Source organism: Oryx dammah, unplaced genomic scaffold (assembly GCF_014754425.2).
Source record: "Oryx dammah isolate SB20612 unplaced genomic scaffold, SCBI_Odam_1.1 HiC_scaffold_25, whole genome shotgun sequence".
Classification (NCBI taxonomy): Eukaryota; Metazoa; Chordata; class Mammalia; order Artiodactyla; family Bovidae; genus Oryx; species Oryx dammah.
Window position 1 is genome coordinate 69,857,661 of NW_024070209.1, and position 17,298 is coordinate 69,874,958.

Below are 17,298 nucleotides of genomic sequence, written 5' to 3' on the forward strand. Positions count from 1 at the left end.
TCAATACTCAGGAATTCCAAACAGACTTAGCTTCCATTACCTTAGGCAAGAACACCTTAGAACTGAGAGGAGACTGGGCCCAGCACATTGCTCTGTAATTCCCACGCCAGGAGACATGGAAGTATAGTTCAAAGCCCGTCAGTACTTAGCTCAGCTTCATTTCTTTTTCCCTGTCACATTCTCGAGGCTACATCAAAAAAAAAACAACAGGGAACTTTCTTGGTGATCCATTGGTTAAGACTTGCGCTCCCAATGCAGGGGGCCTGTGTTTCGTCCCTGGTCAGGGAACTAGATCCCACATGCCACAACAAAATTCAAATATCCTGTGTGCCACAACTAAGGCCCAGTGCAGCCAATTAAGTAATTAATTAAAAAGAAATCAATAAAATAAAAATTTTAACTGCAAAAAAAAAAAAACACCTCTATTGTATACTATCCCACACTTCTCTTCCCAACCCCTAGTTTCATCTTTGTCTAATTATTAACAACAGTGACTCACTCCATGAGCTGAGCGAGCCACTCTCTGGCATAGTCACTAATTACACTAATTACAATTCCCTAATCCAGCAGTTGAGTAAGGAGAGGGGGTCAGGTAGACCTTTCAGTCTTCGGACAATAAGGGAGACCCCTGTCAGCCTCCCAAGGAACTGGTAGCAATCTCCTAGGGTGAGAATGCTGATGGCATCCTGTTACCGCAGGGCAGCAGCACACGGAACTCAGGAGTCAGCAATGTTTTCCCCTCTGTTATCTACCACTGATACCCACCGCATACCTGGGAAAGCTCTGCTTCACCCTCTTCCACCACCCGGAGCCTCAGCGTTCCTTTACCTCCTGTCTCGGAGCACCCAGGACTGCCTGTGCTCTAAGACTCGAATGCTGCAGCGAGACTAAGCGAGCCACGTGGTCTGGCCCTTCTCCTCCGTCCCCAGCACTGACAGGTCCCCACTCTAGACTTCAGCACCCTGGCTTCCCTACAGGCCCCTGCTTCCCACAGGCCCCGTGCGACAGCATGTGTCACGAATGTCTCCCGCGAGACTTTCTTTGCCGTTCAACTTCTTCAGCACCCCCAAGAAATTCTTCCTGTACTTTTCCACCCACCACCCCCACCCCAGGTAAAACAAACCCATTCTCCTTTGGTCACTGAGTTTCCTCTTGAATACATACTTTTGTCATCATATGTGTGTTCTTATTGCAGTTAATTATGTCTGTTTCTTCCACCAAACCATATCCTTGGAAGAGAGAGACTATGACTTATTTCTGTCCTCAGCACGTGGCAGAATACCTCACACGTTGTTGTTCAGTCACTCAGACGTGTCTGACCCTTTGCAACACCCTGGACTGCAGCACGCCAGGCTTCCCTGTCCTTCTCTATCTCCCGGAGTTTGCTCAGATTCATGTCCATTGAGTCAATGATGCCATCCAACCATTCTCTGTCGACCCCTCCTCCTCCTGCCCTCAAACTTTCCCAGCATTGGGGTCTTTTCCAATGAGTCAGCTAACCACTCAATTCATATTTCAGTCAGTTATTTTTTGAAGTAATTAATCTAGGCAGCTGGTAGGAATCCACCTCCCATAACATACCAAGCACAATAACTCAGGGGTGGTGTGGAGCTGGCTTCAGAGGTAGGGATTAATTTATTAGTTTTTTTTTTTTTTATCAGTGAGTCGCATTAATGATGTCACTGACAAAAACTAGTTACCTCATCCCTCGGACGCCAGCTCCACCCCAGGCCTGTATTTTCCCTGGGGGCTGTGCTAAAGGAAGCAGCTTCCCACCAGCCACCTAGAGAACTTGGGAGTTACGTGCCTGTGTTGAATTGGATGCTGTGTGAGTGCCGAGGAGGACCCAGACTAGTAGGACAGCAGCCCTGCTCTTAGTCCTCCCATTGTGTATCTCGCGTTACCGTGGATCATCAGGAACTATACTCATAAGGTTGGAGTAATGTTATTCATTGTGAGTTACAGTAAACAAAATCCATCAGGGAAATCTAACCATCTGCTAGCGGGTATTTTAGCCATTGCATAGATCTTTTCTTTCACACCTCCGGCAGGCTGTTTCGTCTCCTATTAAGTGACACTAAGGTTGTTAACTAGATGATCTGTGTCCCCTGCTGTCCCCCCGAACCACAAGAGCCCCTCATTAATTTCAGTTCATAGACCTTGCTTTTTGCCACTCTCAAGGTACCTGGCTCAGAGCCATCTCCAGAACCGAGTCTTCTCTCTTCTCCCTGCAGAGCAAGCTACTACCGAAAGGGAGGCTGTGCAATGCTGCCAGTCAAGTGGATGCCCCCGGAGGCCTTCATGGAAGGAATATTTACTTCTAAAACAGACACGTGGTGAGTCTTTCTGCTGCCCTCATCCAGGTCTCACCATGAGCCTTCAAGTAGAGCTCATGAGTCAAACGAGCCCACACTCTCTTGTGGAAGGATAAGAGAGAAGACAGCAAACCTCTATAGCAGGGCCCACATCAACAGAGCATCAGAATCACCAGGAAGTCTTGGTAAGACACAACTGAGTGCTGGACCCCACCCTGAGAGCTTAGGATTTAAGCAGTCTGAGGTCACTGAGAAGTTCCATTTCTCACAACTTCCCAGGCTGTGTGATCTACTGCAGGCTGGTGGACCACACACAGAGCCACACATAATTTTTTTTTAACATAATAACAAAGTTGGATTTATCCCAGGAATGCAACATTGAGTTAAGATGAGAAAAACGATCAATGAAATTCTCCAACTGACAGAATAACAGAGAAAAAGAAATTATTATCAGCACAGGAATATCAGTGATGGTGATCTACAGCTAAAAATCAGTTTGGAAAACACTATCTGCACATTAGATCTCCAGAAATCATTCATCCCACAAAACTGAGGCCTTGTGCTCCTTGACTAGCCTCTCCTTCCCTGGCAATCATCATTCTATTCTCTGTTTCTGCGAGTCCACTTATAAGTGAGGTCATGTGGCATTTGTCTTTCTGTGCCTGATTTATTTCACTCAGCATACTGTCCTCCAGGTTTATCCCTGTTGTTGCAAATGCCAAATTTCCTTCTTGTTTAAGGCTGAATAATATTCCTGTGTGTGTGTGTGTGTGTGTTATGTGTGTGTGTGTGTAAAATGCATGCCACGTGTTCTTTATCCATTCATCCATCCATCAGTATTTAGGTTGTTTCCATACCTTGGCTATTGTGAAAAATGCTGCAGTGGTCATGGGAGTGCAGATGCCTCTTCAAAATACTGATTTTATTTCCTTTGGATGTATACCCAGAAGTGGGCTTGCTAGATCTTAAGGTGGTTCTATTTTTAATTTTTTGAGCACTCTCCATACTGTTTTACATAATTCCTACTAGAGCAACACATAATTTTAAATGGCAGTCAACCTGTGTTCCCTCCCAAAATACACACATTCACAGAGGAATCTTTTTTGCATAAAAATCCACAAGGACACAGACAATGACACAGTTTTGGAAACTGGAAAGTTTACAGACAAACGGTCCCTTACTTGTGTGTGTGCTTAGTGGCTAGGTCGTGTCCAGCTCTTTGTGACTCCATAGACTGTAGACTGTCAGGCTCCTCTGTCCATGGAATTTTCCAGGCTAGAATACTGGAGTGGGTAACCCTTCCCTTCTCCAGGGGATCTTCCCAAACCAGGGATCAAACCCATGTCTTCTGCCTTCCAGATGGATTCTTTACCATCTGAACCACCAGAGAAGCCCGGTCCCTTACTTACGAGACTAGAAAGTTGACACCTACGTCCATCTTGAAGTAGCCTGCTTCACTCTGCCTGGTCAGGAGCCCCAGAAAGACCCAGGAATGGAAGGTGCCAGCACCTCCAAGTAGAGGTGCAGCAGATAGGAAAATGAGTTACAGATCTGTTTAGAAAGTAACTAGATCATTCCCTCACCTCTGCCCCTCCTCTACCATCACACAAGGCTAGGGGTTCCCTCTCTGAAGAATTTCATTCTTTCTGACCTTGGGGATATCAGACATCAGCAAGGGTGGATTCTCTACTGTAAGCAGATATAGTAGAGTTTAAGAAGTCTGCCCACTTAAAGGTGCATGCCTCCTCTCTCCCCTCAGTGCCAAGCACACGGCAGCTAGGCAGGATGAGATCAGAAGATTCTCATTGAAGGAACTGACCCATGCAGAGAAAAACTTTAGACATCACAAGTGCTAGTGGGCTGAAAAATGGCCCTCCGATGGTATCAGGCTCTCATCCCAGAAACCCTCATTAGGAGAAGGAGTCTGCGTCACCAGTGCCTCACAGGAGGCAGAGGGAGATTTGCCTGATACCCAGAGGACAGAGGCAGAGGTTGAAGAGATGTGGCCACAAGTCAAGACGTTCCAGCAGCCTCCAGAAGCCAGAAGAGGCAAGGAACAGCGCGGTCCCGCATACACTTCGCTTTCAGCTCTCAGTACTGACTTCAGACATCCAGCCTTCGTAACTGTGAGAGAAAAAACTTCTGTTGTCTTAAGTCATCAAGTCTGTGGTACGCTGTTCCAGCAGCCAGGAAACGAAGGCCCCTTGTGAAACAAGCAAGTCAGTTGCCCACCAGTTAGCAAGCCTCATCTACACAGAGCTTCCCATCTTGCCGGGTTCCAATCTTAATATATGAATAGAGAGCCAAGAATCTACAAATACTTGAGAAAAGATTCTGATCTGAAGGAAGCAAACATATACAAAGGAACTTGGAGGAAGAAGAATGCAGAAAGTTTAGGAAAACTTCTGAAAACAATATCCTCGGAAAGTTAAATTATTGTAACCATAATCTTAAGGACAAAAGATTATTTAAAACAATGTTTTCGGGACTTCCCTGGCAGTCCAGTGGCTAAGAATCTGCCTTCAATGCCGAGGATACGGGTTTGATCCCTGGTTGGGGAACTAAACTCCCACATGCCAAGAGGCAACTAAACCCACGTGCCGCGAAGACTGAGTCCGCACACCGCAAGGAAAGATCCTGCATGCTGCACTAAGACCCGGTGCAGCCAAAAATTAATTACTTAATTATTTTAAATGTTCTTAGGGGAAAAGCTCCTGGATAGAAATATGTGATAAGAGAGCCTTCAAGGAGATGGAGTCTAGTTCCCTGGAGCCCGTGTGGCCAGCACACAGCAACATTTTTTCAAAAAGCACAGAGAGGGAAAAGCAGGGGGGAAGAAAGAAACTTGGCAGACACTACCTCTGCTAGGCAGTCAAGGTCAGCATCAACAGCGAGCGGTACATCATGTTGACAGTACGTACCTTGACATATGATGAAACGGTAGTTAACCTCTGAGGTCTTTCTCCCCAAACCCATTAACTCCAGTCTAATCATAAGGAAAACAGACAAATCCTAATATGACATTCTACAGAACTCCTGACCAGAACTCTTTGAAACTGTCAAGGTCACTAAAAACAAGGAAAATCTGAGAAGTTGCCAAAGTCAAGAATAGCCTAAGGAAACATGACAGCTAAACATAAAGTGATATTCTAATGGAGTCCTAGAACAGAAAAAGGAAATTCAGCAAAAGCTAAGGAGACCTAAATAAACTATGGGCTTTAGTTAATAATAATTCCTTAACATTGGCTCATTAATTGCAACAAATGTGTCACATCAATGGTAAGGTGGAACTGAGTGTGAGGCACGTGGGAACTTCCTGTGTTCTCTTCATAATTTCTTCACAACCTAAAACTGTTCTTAAGAAAATAAAGTTTTTTTTTAAAAAAGGTGATAATAGATGTGTGAAAGTAATAGAAAAATTGGAAGACAGAGTTGAATAAATCTTCTAGAAAATAAAATGACTATAAATAGATGGGATAGATAGGAAAGGAAAGACAATTTAAAAGGATTAGACCATTAGACCCAATTAGCTGACAAATAGGAGTCCCAGAAAGAATGAAGAGCAGAAATGAAGGGAATAAAAACATCAAAGAAATAATTCAAGAAGATTTCCCAGAAGGACGTACGTTTTCAGAATGAAAGCATCCAGCAAGTGCTAAGTGCTGTGAATAAAAAGAGCAACCACATGAACACATCATTGTGAAATTCCAGACCGATGGTGATCAAGGTGGTAAAAGTTTCCAAGGATACAAATAAAATCATAGTAAAAAATTATCAGAGATGAGAGACAGGGAATCCAAACAATTGAATTTCTCAACAGCAACGTGGGAAACCAAGAAAATGGGCAAGAGTCCTCCAGATTCTGAAAGCCTTGCATTGAGATAAGGTCAGAAGAGAGGAGCCATGGTGATCAGAGTCCCTCCTCTGATCCATTTTTTGATAATGTGCATAAGAGGTTTTGTTGTTCGAAGCCACTGAGATTTGACTTACCCAAACCCAGTGGGTCTCAAAGTGTGGTCCTCTGATCAACAGCATCAGCATCACCTGGACCTCGTCAGAAACTCAAATTCTCAGTCCCACCCCAGGCCTCATAAAGCAGAAACTCTAGGGGTGGGGTCCAACAATCTGCATCTTAAGGAATCCTCAGGTCATTCCATGTGCACCCAAGTTAGAGCACCACCCACCTACCCTCTCCAGGTACAGATAGTAATTTGGGTAACTGTGTAATTTTTTAAATTGGAGTACAATTTCTTTACAATGTTGTGTTAGTTACTGCCATACAACAAAGTGAATCAGCTGTATGTATACATAGATCCTCTCACTCCTGGACCTCCCTCTCATCCCTGTCCATCACACCGCTCAAAGTCATCACAGAGCATCAAGCACTTGCATATCCTGCTGCTGCTAAATCGCTTCACTCGTGTCCAACTCTGGGCGACCCCATAGACGGCAGCCCACCAGGCTCCCCTGTCCCTGGGATTCTCCAGGCAAGAACACTGGAGCGGGTTGCCATTTCCTTCTCCAATGCGTGAAAGTGAAAAGTGAAAGTGAAGTCGCTCAGTCGTGTCCGACTGTTAGCAACCCCATGGACTGCAGCCTACCAGGCTCCTCTGTCCATGGAATTTTCCAGGCAAGAGTACTGGAGTGGGGTGCCACTGTGTTCTCCATTGCATATCTACAACCCAGCAATCTAAGTGCCTGAATTAGAGAGACTTGGGTAGAGTGTTCATCTGCAACATTGTTTACAATAAAGAATAAGCAAAGATAGCCTAACTGTCACTCAAGGGGAGGATGGAAAAATAAAACTGTGGTTTATTTATATCATGGGACTTCCCAGGTGGCACAGAGGTAAAGAATCTGCCTGCCAATGCAGGAGACACAGAAGATGTGAGTTTTAAAAGGCTGATAAACACAGCACTGCTGCTGCTGCTGCTGCTAAGTCGCTTCAGTCGTGTCCGACTCTGGGCAACCCCATAGACAGCAGCCCACCAGGCTCCCCCGTCCCTGGCATTCTCCAGGCAAGAACACTGGAGTGGATTGCCATTTCCTTCTCCAATGCATGAAAGTGAAAAGTGAAAGTGAGGTCACTCAGTCGTGTCCGACTCTTCGTGATCCCATGGACTGCAGCCTACCAGACTCCTCTGTCCATGGGATTTTCCAGGCACAATGTGACTTTAACATTTTTTTAAATCAGATTATCTTTATTGATTCAAATTTCTAAGATAATTTCATCTGCAATCACTCAAGCTATTTCTATAATTTTAGGAAGAGCAAGTTTTATATCAGAAGAAACAATGTGGGTTTTTTAAAAATATTTGTCTTATTTGATTTTTTAATGCTTTGGTGCAAAGCTTTGGGCCTTGTGGCTCCTATTTGAGACAGGCTTACCTTATCGGTGATTAAAAAAAATTGGCATACAAAATATATATTTACCTGATCTGTAGGATTACTAGATACAATACAAAATGGCCAGTTAAAATGAAATTTCACATGAACAGTGAATAATTTTTTGGTATGTCTCATGCAATATTTGGGGTATGAATGTGTGCTAAGTCGCTTCAGTCCCATCCACCTCTCTGTGACCCCATGAACTGAAGCTCCACATGCTTCTCTGTCCATGGGATTCTCCAGGCAAGGCTACTAGAGTGGGTTGCCATGCCCTCTTCCAGGGGATCTTCCTGACCCAGGGATCGAACCCTCGTCTCTCGTGTCTCCTGCACTGGCCAGTGGGTTCTTTACCACTAGCGCCACCTGGGAAGTCCAACTGGGATATGCTAATACTAAAAATGTGTTTCTTGTTTATCTGGAATTCAAATGTTAATGAGTATCCTGTATGGTTATCTGCTAAATCTCACAACATTCAGTTCAGTTCAGTTCAGTTCAGTTCAGTCGCTCAGTCGTGTCTGACTCTTTGCGACCCCATGAATCGCAGCACGCCAGGCCTCCCTGTGCATCACCATCTCCCAGAGTTCACTCAGACTCACGTCCATGGAGTCCGTGATGCCATCCAGCCATCTCATCCTCGGTCGTCCCCTTCTCCTCCTGCCCCCAATTCCTCCCAGCATCAGAGTTTTTTCCAATGAGTCAACTCTTCTCATGAGGTGGCCAAAGTACTGGAGTTTCAGCTTTAGCATCATTCCTTCCAAAGAAATCCCAGGGCTGATCTCCTTCAGAATGGACTGGTTGGATCTCCTTGCAGTCCAAGGGACTCTCAAGAGTCGTCTCCAACACCACAGTTCAAAAGCATCAATTCTTCAGTGCTCAGCCTTCTTCATAGTCCAACTCTCACATCCATACATGACCACAGGAAAAACCATAGCCTTGACTAGACAGACCTTAGTCAGCAAAGTAATGTCTCTGCTTTTGAATATGCTCTCTAGGTTGGTCATAACTTTTCTTCCAAGGAGTAACCGTCTTTTAATTTCATGGCTGCAATCACCATCTGCAGTGATTCTGGAGCCCAAAAAAATAAAGTCTGACACTGTTTCCATTGTTTCCCCATCTATTTCCCATGAAGTGATGGGACCAGATGCCATGATCTTCGTTTTCTGAATGTTAAGCTTTAAGCCAACTTTTTCACTCTCCTCTTTCACTTTCATCAAGAGGCTTTTTAGCTCCTCTTCACTTTCTGCCATAAGGGTGGTGTCATCTGCATATCTGAGGTTATTGATATTTCTCCTGGCAATCTTGATTCCAGCTTGTGTTTCTTCCAGTCCAGCATTTCTCATGATGTACTCTGCATAGAAGTTAAATAAGCAGGGTGACAATATACAGCCTTGACATACTCCTTTTCCTATTTGGAACCAGTCTGTTGTTCCATGTCCAGTTCTAACTGTTGCTTCCTGACCTGCATACAGATTTCTCAAGAAGCAGGTCAGGTGGTCTGGTATTCCCATCTCTTTCAGAATTTTCCACAGTTTATTGTGATCCACACAGTCAAAGGCTTTGGCATAGTCAATAAAGCAGAAATAGATGTTTTTATGGAACTTTCTTGCTTTTTCCATGATCCAGCGGATGTTGGCAATTTGATCTCTGGTTCCTCTGCCTTTTCTAAAACCAGCTTGAACGTCAGGGAGTTCACGGTTCACGTATTGCTGAAGCCTGGCTTGGAGAATTTTGAGCATTACTTTACTAGCGTGTGAGATGAGTGCAATTGTGCGGTAGTTTGAACATTCTTTTGCATTGCCTTTCTTTGGAATTGGAATAAACACTGACCTTTTCTAGTCCTGTGGCCACTGCTGAGTTGAACTATGGAATGAAGTTTGTGACATTGTGCAGGAGACAGGGATCAAGACCATCCCCATGGAAAAGAAATGCAAAAAAGCAAAATGGCTGTCTGGGGAGGCCTTACAAATAGCTGTGAAGAGAAGAGAGGTGGAAAGCAAAGGAGAAAAGGAAAGATATAGGCATCTAAATGCAGAGTTCCAAAGAATAGCAAGAAGAGATAAGAAAGCCTTCTTCAGTGATCAATGCAAAGAAATAGAGAAAAACAACAGATTGGGAAAGACTAGAGATCTCTTCAAGAAAATTAGAGCTACCAAGGGAACATTTCATGCAAAGATGGGCTCGATAAAGGACAGAAATGGTATGGACCTAACAGAAGCAGAAGATATTAAGAAGAGGTGGCAAGAATACATGGAAGAACTGTACAAAAAAGATCTTCAAGACCCAGATAGTCATGATGATGTGATCACTAATCTAGAACCAGACATCTTGGAATGTGAAGTCAAGTGGGCCTTAGAAAGTATCACTACGAACAAAGCTAGTGGAGGTGATGGAATTCCAGTTGAGCTATTTCAAATCCTGAAAGATGATGCTGTGAAAGTGCTGCACTCACATTACTAACCTGAAATTATCAGTGTTCTGTAACCAACATGACTTCCCACTCCCTCGAACGCTAAGAAAATAAACATCTATTTGCAATCCATACAATGATTCTCTCAAAGAATACTCCAATTTGTCTCCCTAACTATCTATCCAGATAGGCAGAAAACATATTGCTGGGATTCTTTAAGCCCTGCTACTTAGTTTCATCCATGATTTTGCTTATTTTGTTTTGCCTTGTGGGGGAGGCAGAAAGGCCACCAAACAGAGAGGAATATATATGAACCAGCCAATTTGTAGTTAGTTGAATCAAGAAATCTAATAACATATTCCAGTCTGTCTTGAATTAACTGTATAATGATCTCTGCTTCAGCCTTCTCACCTGAAAAATATAGAAACTATCTTTGCCTAATTCTCCTCAAAAGAATCTTTGAAAATTCACTTAAATGATGTCAATAAAAGTACTTTGTGTAAATCACTTCCTACATGTCCGACTCTTTGGGACCCTGTGGACCATGGCCTGCCAGGCTCCTCTGTCCATGGGATTCTCCAGGCAAGAATACTGGAGTGGCTTGCCATGCCCTCCTCCAGGGGATCTTCCCAACCCAGGGATCAAACCCACCTCTCTTAAGTTTCCTACATTGGCAGATGGGTTCTTTACCACTGGCGCCACCTGGGAAGCCCAGAGAAGCTTTTGTTGTTCAGTCGCTCAGTCATTTCTGACTCTTTGCAACCCCATGGACTGCAGCACACCCACACTTCCCTGTCTTTCACCGTCTCCCGGAGCTTGCCCATCACCAACTCCCGGAACTTGCTCAGACTCATGTCCATCGAGTTGGTGATGCCATCCAACCATCTCATCCTCTGTTATCCCCTTCTCCTCTTGCCTTCAATCTTTCCCAGCATCAGAGTCTTTTCCAAAGAGTCAGTCTTCGCATTAGGTGGCCAAAGTATCGGCACTTCAGCTTCAGCATCAGTCCTTCCAATGAATATTCAGGGTTGATTTCCTTTAGGATTGACTAATTTGATCTCCTTGCAGTCCAAGTGACTCTCAAGCGCTATAGTTTCAGAGGAGCTATATAGTTCCGTAAATTTTTGAGGTAATATTACATCAGAAAACTGCAACCAGATACTAAAACAAAGATAGCCCTTTTTTTGCTAAAAAAACTAATTATTAAATTAAATGTTTTAAAGTTTTAGTCAAAATATCAAAGGAGATGATTTTGAAATACAATAGAAATCATTTCAAAGTTCATTTAAAACAAGTCAAATACATTTTGTATTTTTGATTTTGAGAAATCAAAATACATTTGATTTGATTTTGAGAAATATGATACATTTCTTTAAAAAGAGAAAAGTAAGGAAAAATGCCCTACTCGATATTAAAACATAAATACACAAAAAGTAAGAGACTTCCCTAGTGGCACAGTGGTTAAGAATCTGCCCGCCAATGACAGAACACAGGTTCGATCCCTGGTCCAAGAAGTTCACACATGCCAAGGGGCAACTAAGCCTGTGTGCCACAGCTCCTGAAGCCCACGCTCTAGGGCCGGCTCAACGAGGGAAGCCAGTGCAGTAAGAAGCTCGTGCACCGCAACTAGAGAAAAGCTTGTGTGCAGCAATGAAGACTCAGCACAGCCAAAAAGTAAAGTAAAAGAAAACGGTATCGATGCAAGAAGCAGACAAATAGATGAAGTGAATAGATATCCTGGAACAGACCTGTCTTACTCACAAGTCAATAGTTGATGAGAAACTTATTTTGGGAATATGTAGTGTTAGAGAGTGGTTTTAGAGGAGTGAATAAAATGAGTTCCTTACCTCACACTTTACACCAAACTCAACTCCAACTGGATGTGAGAAGAAAGAAGAAAAAAATATTAATACAACTGGAAGAAAATAGCAAACATTCCTCTAATCATTGGTAAAGAGAGGATTGTACAATCTCTGAAACAGATGGACAAAATCACAGAACTTTTTAAAATAGATTCAACTACACAAAAATAAAAATCTTTGGTATGCTAACAAGGAAAATTAGAAAGCAACTAATAGAAGTGTTTGAACTTTGAATAAAAGATTAACATCTTTGATAAGGTATGTTTATAAATCAAAATACAATATGTGGTTTAGGGTGGTTATATGAGGTTAAACACAAAACATTCACAGGAAAAAGAGTGAATTGACAAACACATTCAACCATGTTAATTATCCAATCAATAATCATAATTTAAAATAATCTACCATTTTTTACCTTAAAAATCAGCAAAAGGTCTCATTTTTAGTAAGAAGGCTCAGTGTTGCTAAGAGTGTCTGATGCACAGTGCTGGTTGATGATCAGCAATGCACTGGAAAGTCACATGGGCAATAAGCAGAAATAATTTTTCTGCGTTCATATTATTTTGATCTAGTCATTCCATTAGAATTATCCTAGATTTTACTAGATTATTCTTATCCTAAATTTTACTAGATTATCCTAATCCTAAATTCAGGAAATTTATTCTAAGGAAATTGTCCTTTTAAAAATGTATAAAGATGTTCATCACAATGTTTTTAAAATACTTCAAAAATTGAAAACAATATAGAAATGATACAGCAAATTATGGCACAACTACTCAGTGGAATTTTTTATAGCTATGTCAAATTCTATTTATAAAAGGGTTTGTATTAGCATGCAAAATGTTTATGCTATAATGGAATTTGCCAGAAAAAAAAAATCACAGCAATTATGTAAAAAAATTCTAAGCCCAGAATCTTGAACGAAGAAACATAATATGCTGGTTATCCTTTTATAGATCTTCACGTGTGGCTACTTTCTCATTCTTTTCTATTTCTCCATATTAAAAACTTTTATTGTGGAAAAATGAAATTAAGCAATTAAAATTTTCCATGTGTGCATGTCTGTGTGTGTCTGTGAGAATGTGCGTATGTTTATGTCGCTGTGTGTGTGTATACATATGTCTGTGTGTGTGTGTCAGGGTATTTACATGTGTGCATGTGTTTGTATATGAGCATCTGTGAATGTATTTGTGTGTATGTCCAAGTCTGTGTAGGTGTGTGCGTGTGCACGCCCACACCCACACCTCCCATCCTGTGTGCAGGTCTTTTGGAGTGCTGCTATGGGAAATCTTCTCTCTTGGATACATGCCATACCCTAGCAAAAGCAACCAGGAAGTCCTGGAGTTCGTCACCAGTGGAGGACGGATGGACCCACCTAAGAACTGCCCGGGGCCTGTGTATGACTCTGAGGATTTTCTACAATTTACTAAGCACAATTTTCCTTTTCAAAAAATATCTGCAGCCACGTATGCTTTTTAATTTTCAAGATGAAGTAACAGATGGCTGACCTCATTTAATATGCCCCAAGATAGGAGTGTGCCTCTAGTTTCAATGAGATGGTTTATTCTTCCTGCCCCTTGACAGCAATAATGCCACACCCCAAAAGGTATACATTGTCTGGATGGAGGCTGTGGACTCACCAGGTTCACTCGCTTCAGGCACCTCCTAGGTCTGTGCTGTGGACTCGTCCCTGCTGCCTTACTCCATAGGTCTTGAGTCTCCCTGAAGTATCTCTATTCCCTGGGTTTTCTGCAGTCTTATGTGTCTCACCATGGACTCCATGCATGCCACGGGGTCGAAAAGAATCAGACACGACTGAGCGACTGAACTGAACTGAACTGATCTGTCTCACCTCCTTCCCACAAACAAGACAGATGGGAAATACAGTTAGAATATTCTGCCCCAGATGTGACCTTAATTCAGGAATGGAACAAACGAGCCCTGTATGATACCTTCACACCCTGCCCATCAGCAGAGGGCAGCACGTGCAAACACGGGGGCAAGATGAGTCCCCACCCTAGAAGACAGTGCTATTCCAGTCCCATTAGAAAAGCACTGAGGGGGGGAAAAACGTATTTTTCATCCCATTTTTCTTGATTTTAATTTATGTCCATGTTCTTTTAGATACCGGATAATGACCCAGTGCTGGCAACATCAGCCTGAAGACAGGCCCAACTTTGCCATAATTTTGGAGAGGATTGAATACTGCACTCAGGTATACACATCTCCCCCGCCCCACCTCCTTCAGCTAGTATTTATATGGAAAAGTCTTGAAGATGGCAAATACCAAAATGTGAAATAATAGTTACACCAGCCAGGAGAAATGAGTTATGCTCTTGAAGACTAATGTTAATTATCTATAAGTACAATGAGTGGTATCTCAGTCTGCCTGTTTTGTAAACAAATACTAGTTGCTGTCACTTAAGAGGAGTTGAGCCGGGAGAGGGTCTGTCCAAGCCACACAGCTTCCCGCAGTCCTGCTGTCCCTGTCCAGATTCCACTCCCACTTCTGTCAGTAAGGACTGCATGTTTCCTGTTTTGATGTTAATAGAAATGGGGTACATTTTCAGCAGATGACTATGCCTTCTACCTCCTCAAGAGTGGAGGCCATCAAGTGAGAGCCTCGGCCCCTAATTTCCTCCGTGTCTGCACCGTCCTTGGTGGAGGGGTGTGCTCCTCTACTTCAGGTCTCGGGCCTTCACAGCCGACACTTCTCACCTCCAGGCTGCGTAAATTTTCTTTCCCTCTTTTTTTTGCCTCTCATTCTGCCAGGATATCAGATTCTGGAGAACCTTTTAGAAGTCAGACAACAAACCACTACCTCTCTAAATTCCCTCTCCTCTTAGTTGTGACAATAGACATACACATTTTCACACTGGAGTCATCTCCTGTCCTCATGATTCCATTCTTTTGGGTTCTTTGAGCTCAGAAGGCATTTATCTATATAGACTTCAAGTTATTCGGGGGTTTTTTTTGTTTGTTTTCGAGAACTTGATGTTCAGTGGCTTTTAGGTTATTATATTGTAATATTAACGGAATGCACCCACTTAAGTACATACACTTTGGAGTAATTTTCTTCTCCAAAGTACATAAGATCCCTCTTAAAAGCTGGGAGCTCTGTACAAGCATATTTTGAATGACTCGTTCTAGAAATTAATAATTAATAGGGAAGGAACGAAAGACTAAAGCAGAGAGAATTAGAAGGTAGTTATTTTTTATGCTTAAACTTTTTACTGATGAATACTGGACCTATGTGCTTTTCTATTAAACGGAAATAATGGTTTTCCCAATTTGCACAAAATAGTACAGGATTAAGTTTCCCCAACTTTAAGCTTTCTTCCACAAATCTTCCTCAAATCTCTAGCAACTGCCTTCTGCTTTTCTATATCAGTCTGTCGCTGTAAAAATGATCTAGCACAGAGTTGATTTTGTAAGTGGTTTTCCTCATAGCACATCAGTATTTCCTGGGTTTCATCAGATCCAAACTTGTTGAAAAACCACTGCATTGCGATATCAGCATGTGTAATGAAGTGATGATATAACCCAGAAACGTTATGATCAAGTGCAGCCTCCATCCAAAGGTGATGGAAATGCTGGGAGAACCAGAGGTTAACCTTGTCAGCCAGCATGGTGTGTCCTTCCTCCCTTCCCCTCCCCTCCTCTCACTCTCAACAGACATATTTTGAAGCCAAACATGCAGATTTTTTTTTGTAAGTATTTCACTGGGAACTGGGCTTCCCTGGTGGCTCAGAGGGTAAAGCGTCTGCCTGCCATATGGGAGACCTGGGTTCGGTCCCCTGGTCGGGAAGTTCGCCTGGAGAAGGAAATGGCAACCCACTCCAGTACTCTTGCCTGGAAAATTCCATGGACAGAGCCTGGTAAGCTACGGTCCATGGGATTGCAGAGTCACACATGACTGAGCAACTTCACTTCACTGGGAACAGACTGTAACCATTTTAAAAACTAATTTATAATTTTTTAAATCCACTCATCTGTAAGTTTTGCCTAAAGCTGGTCTCTGCAAAGCCTTTCTTTCCTGAGTCCACTCCCCTTCCCCCAAGCAGTGGGGCCGCTTCCGGGCACCCTGTCCCAGCACGCTCTTCTGTAACAGTGCCTCTCCTCCAAGCTCTACAAAATGAGGACGTTTTCGCATGTGCTTCTTATTCTCCCGTGCTTACAAATTAATATATTCCCAGTAAACCCTGAATGGTTTCCTCATCTGTGAAGTAAGTTTGGATGACATCATCGCTAAGGTTATCTTCCCATCCACACGTTTGGCTTGTGCTTCAAAGTCTCCATCCGTCCGTCTCTCCCGCCTGTAGGACCCAGATGTGATCAACACCGCTTTGCCGGTTGAATACGGGCCCCTCGTGGAAGAGGAGGAGAAGGTGCCTATGAGGCCCCAGGACCCCGAGGGAATCCCTCCTCTCCTGGTCTCGGCGGCCCAGGCCAAGAGAGAGGAGGGCCGCGAGCCGGCTGGCCCCGCCGCTCTGCCCTCGGCTCCGCCCGGCAAGGCCGGCAAGAAGCCCGCGGCCGCGGAGGCCAGTGTCCGAGGCGGCGCCCGGCCACCGGCCGTGGACGGGGGACACGTCAATATGGCCTTCTCGCAGTCCAACCCGCCCTCGGAGCTGCCCCAAGTCCAGGGCTCCAGGAACAAGCCCACCAGCCTCTGGAACCCCACCTACGGCTCCTGGATTACAGAGAAACCCACCAAAAAGAACACTCCACCGGCCAAGAAGGAGCAGCGCGAGCGGGGGCCCCCGGGCGGCGAGGGCGCCCGTGCTGTCCCGGCCCCCGCGCCCGCCGCCCGCCGCCCGGGCGCCTCGCTGCTCCTCGAGCCGTCGGCGCTGACCGCGAGCCTGCGGGACGTGCCTCTGTTCAGGCTGCGCCACTTCCCGTGCGGCACCGTCAACTACGGCTACCAGCAGCAGGGCTTCCCCCCGGAGGCCGCCCCCGGCCCGGGCCGCTATGAGGACCCCGCGCCCAAGAGCCAGCCTGCGCCCTGAGCCTCAGCTCGGCCCGGGGAGGGACAGGTAACGGCTCCTCTGCAAACCACTGACCAAATGTCACTCTTCATTCTGTGCCAACTTGAAGTGCCACATCAAAAGCTGTGTTTTCAAATTGCTTCTAAAGGTTTGGAGCACGCGTTCATCCCAGTCTTGCAAAAGGAGAACATCTCATAAAGAGGAGTGATCAATGCGAGGCCGGGACGCGGCTGCGTAGGGTTCTGACGGATGGCTGGTGTCCACCTGCTCCTGCTTCTTTCCCTGCCCCGTGGGCTCTGCTCCACGCTCGCAGAGCTAGCCACTCCTGTGTTTGCTAGTCG

The 17,298-nt window shown here is 44.3% G+C and overlaps 1 protein-coding gene across 1 annotated transcript in view; it reads left to right on the forward strand.

Annotated features, from left to right (window-relative positions):
- ALK (ALK receptor tyrosine kinase) overlaps positions 1–16,978 on the forward strand; it is a 734,875-nt gene extending 717,897 nt beyond the window's left edge. The window contains exons 26-29 of the mRNA XM_040225696.1: positions 2,235–2,336; positions 13,235–13,369; positions 14,097–14,187; positions 16,295–16,978. Of these exons, the coding sequence (XP_040081630.1) occupies positions 2,235–2,336; positions 13,235–13,369; positions 14,097–14,187; positions 16,295–16,978 (1,012 nt within the window). The remainder of the gene's footprint in view (positions 1–2,234; positions 2,337–13,234; positions 13,370–14,096; positions 14,188–16,294) is intronic.
- Positions 16,979–17,298: the final 320 nt, after the last annotated feature.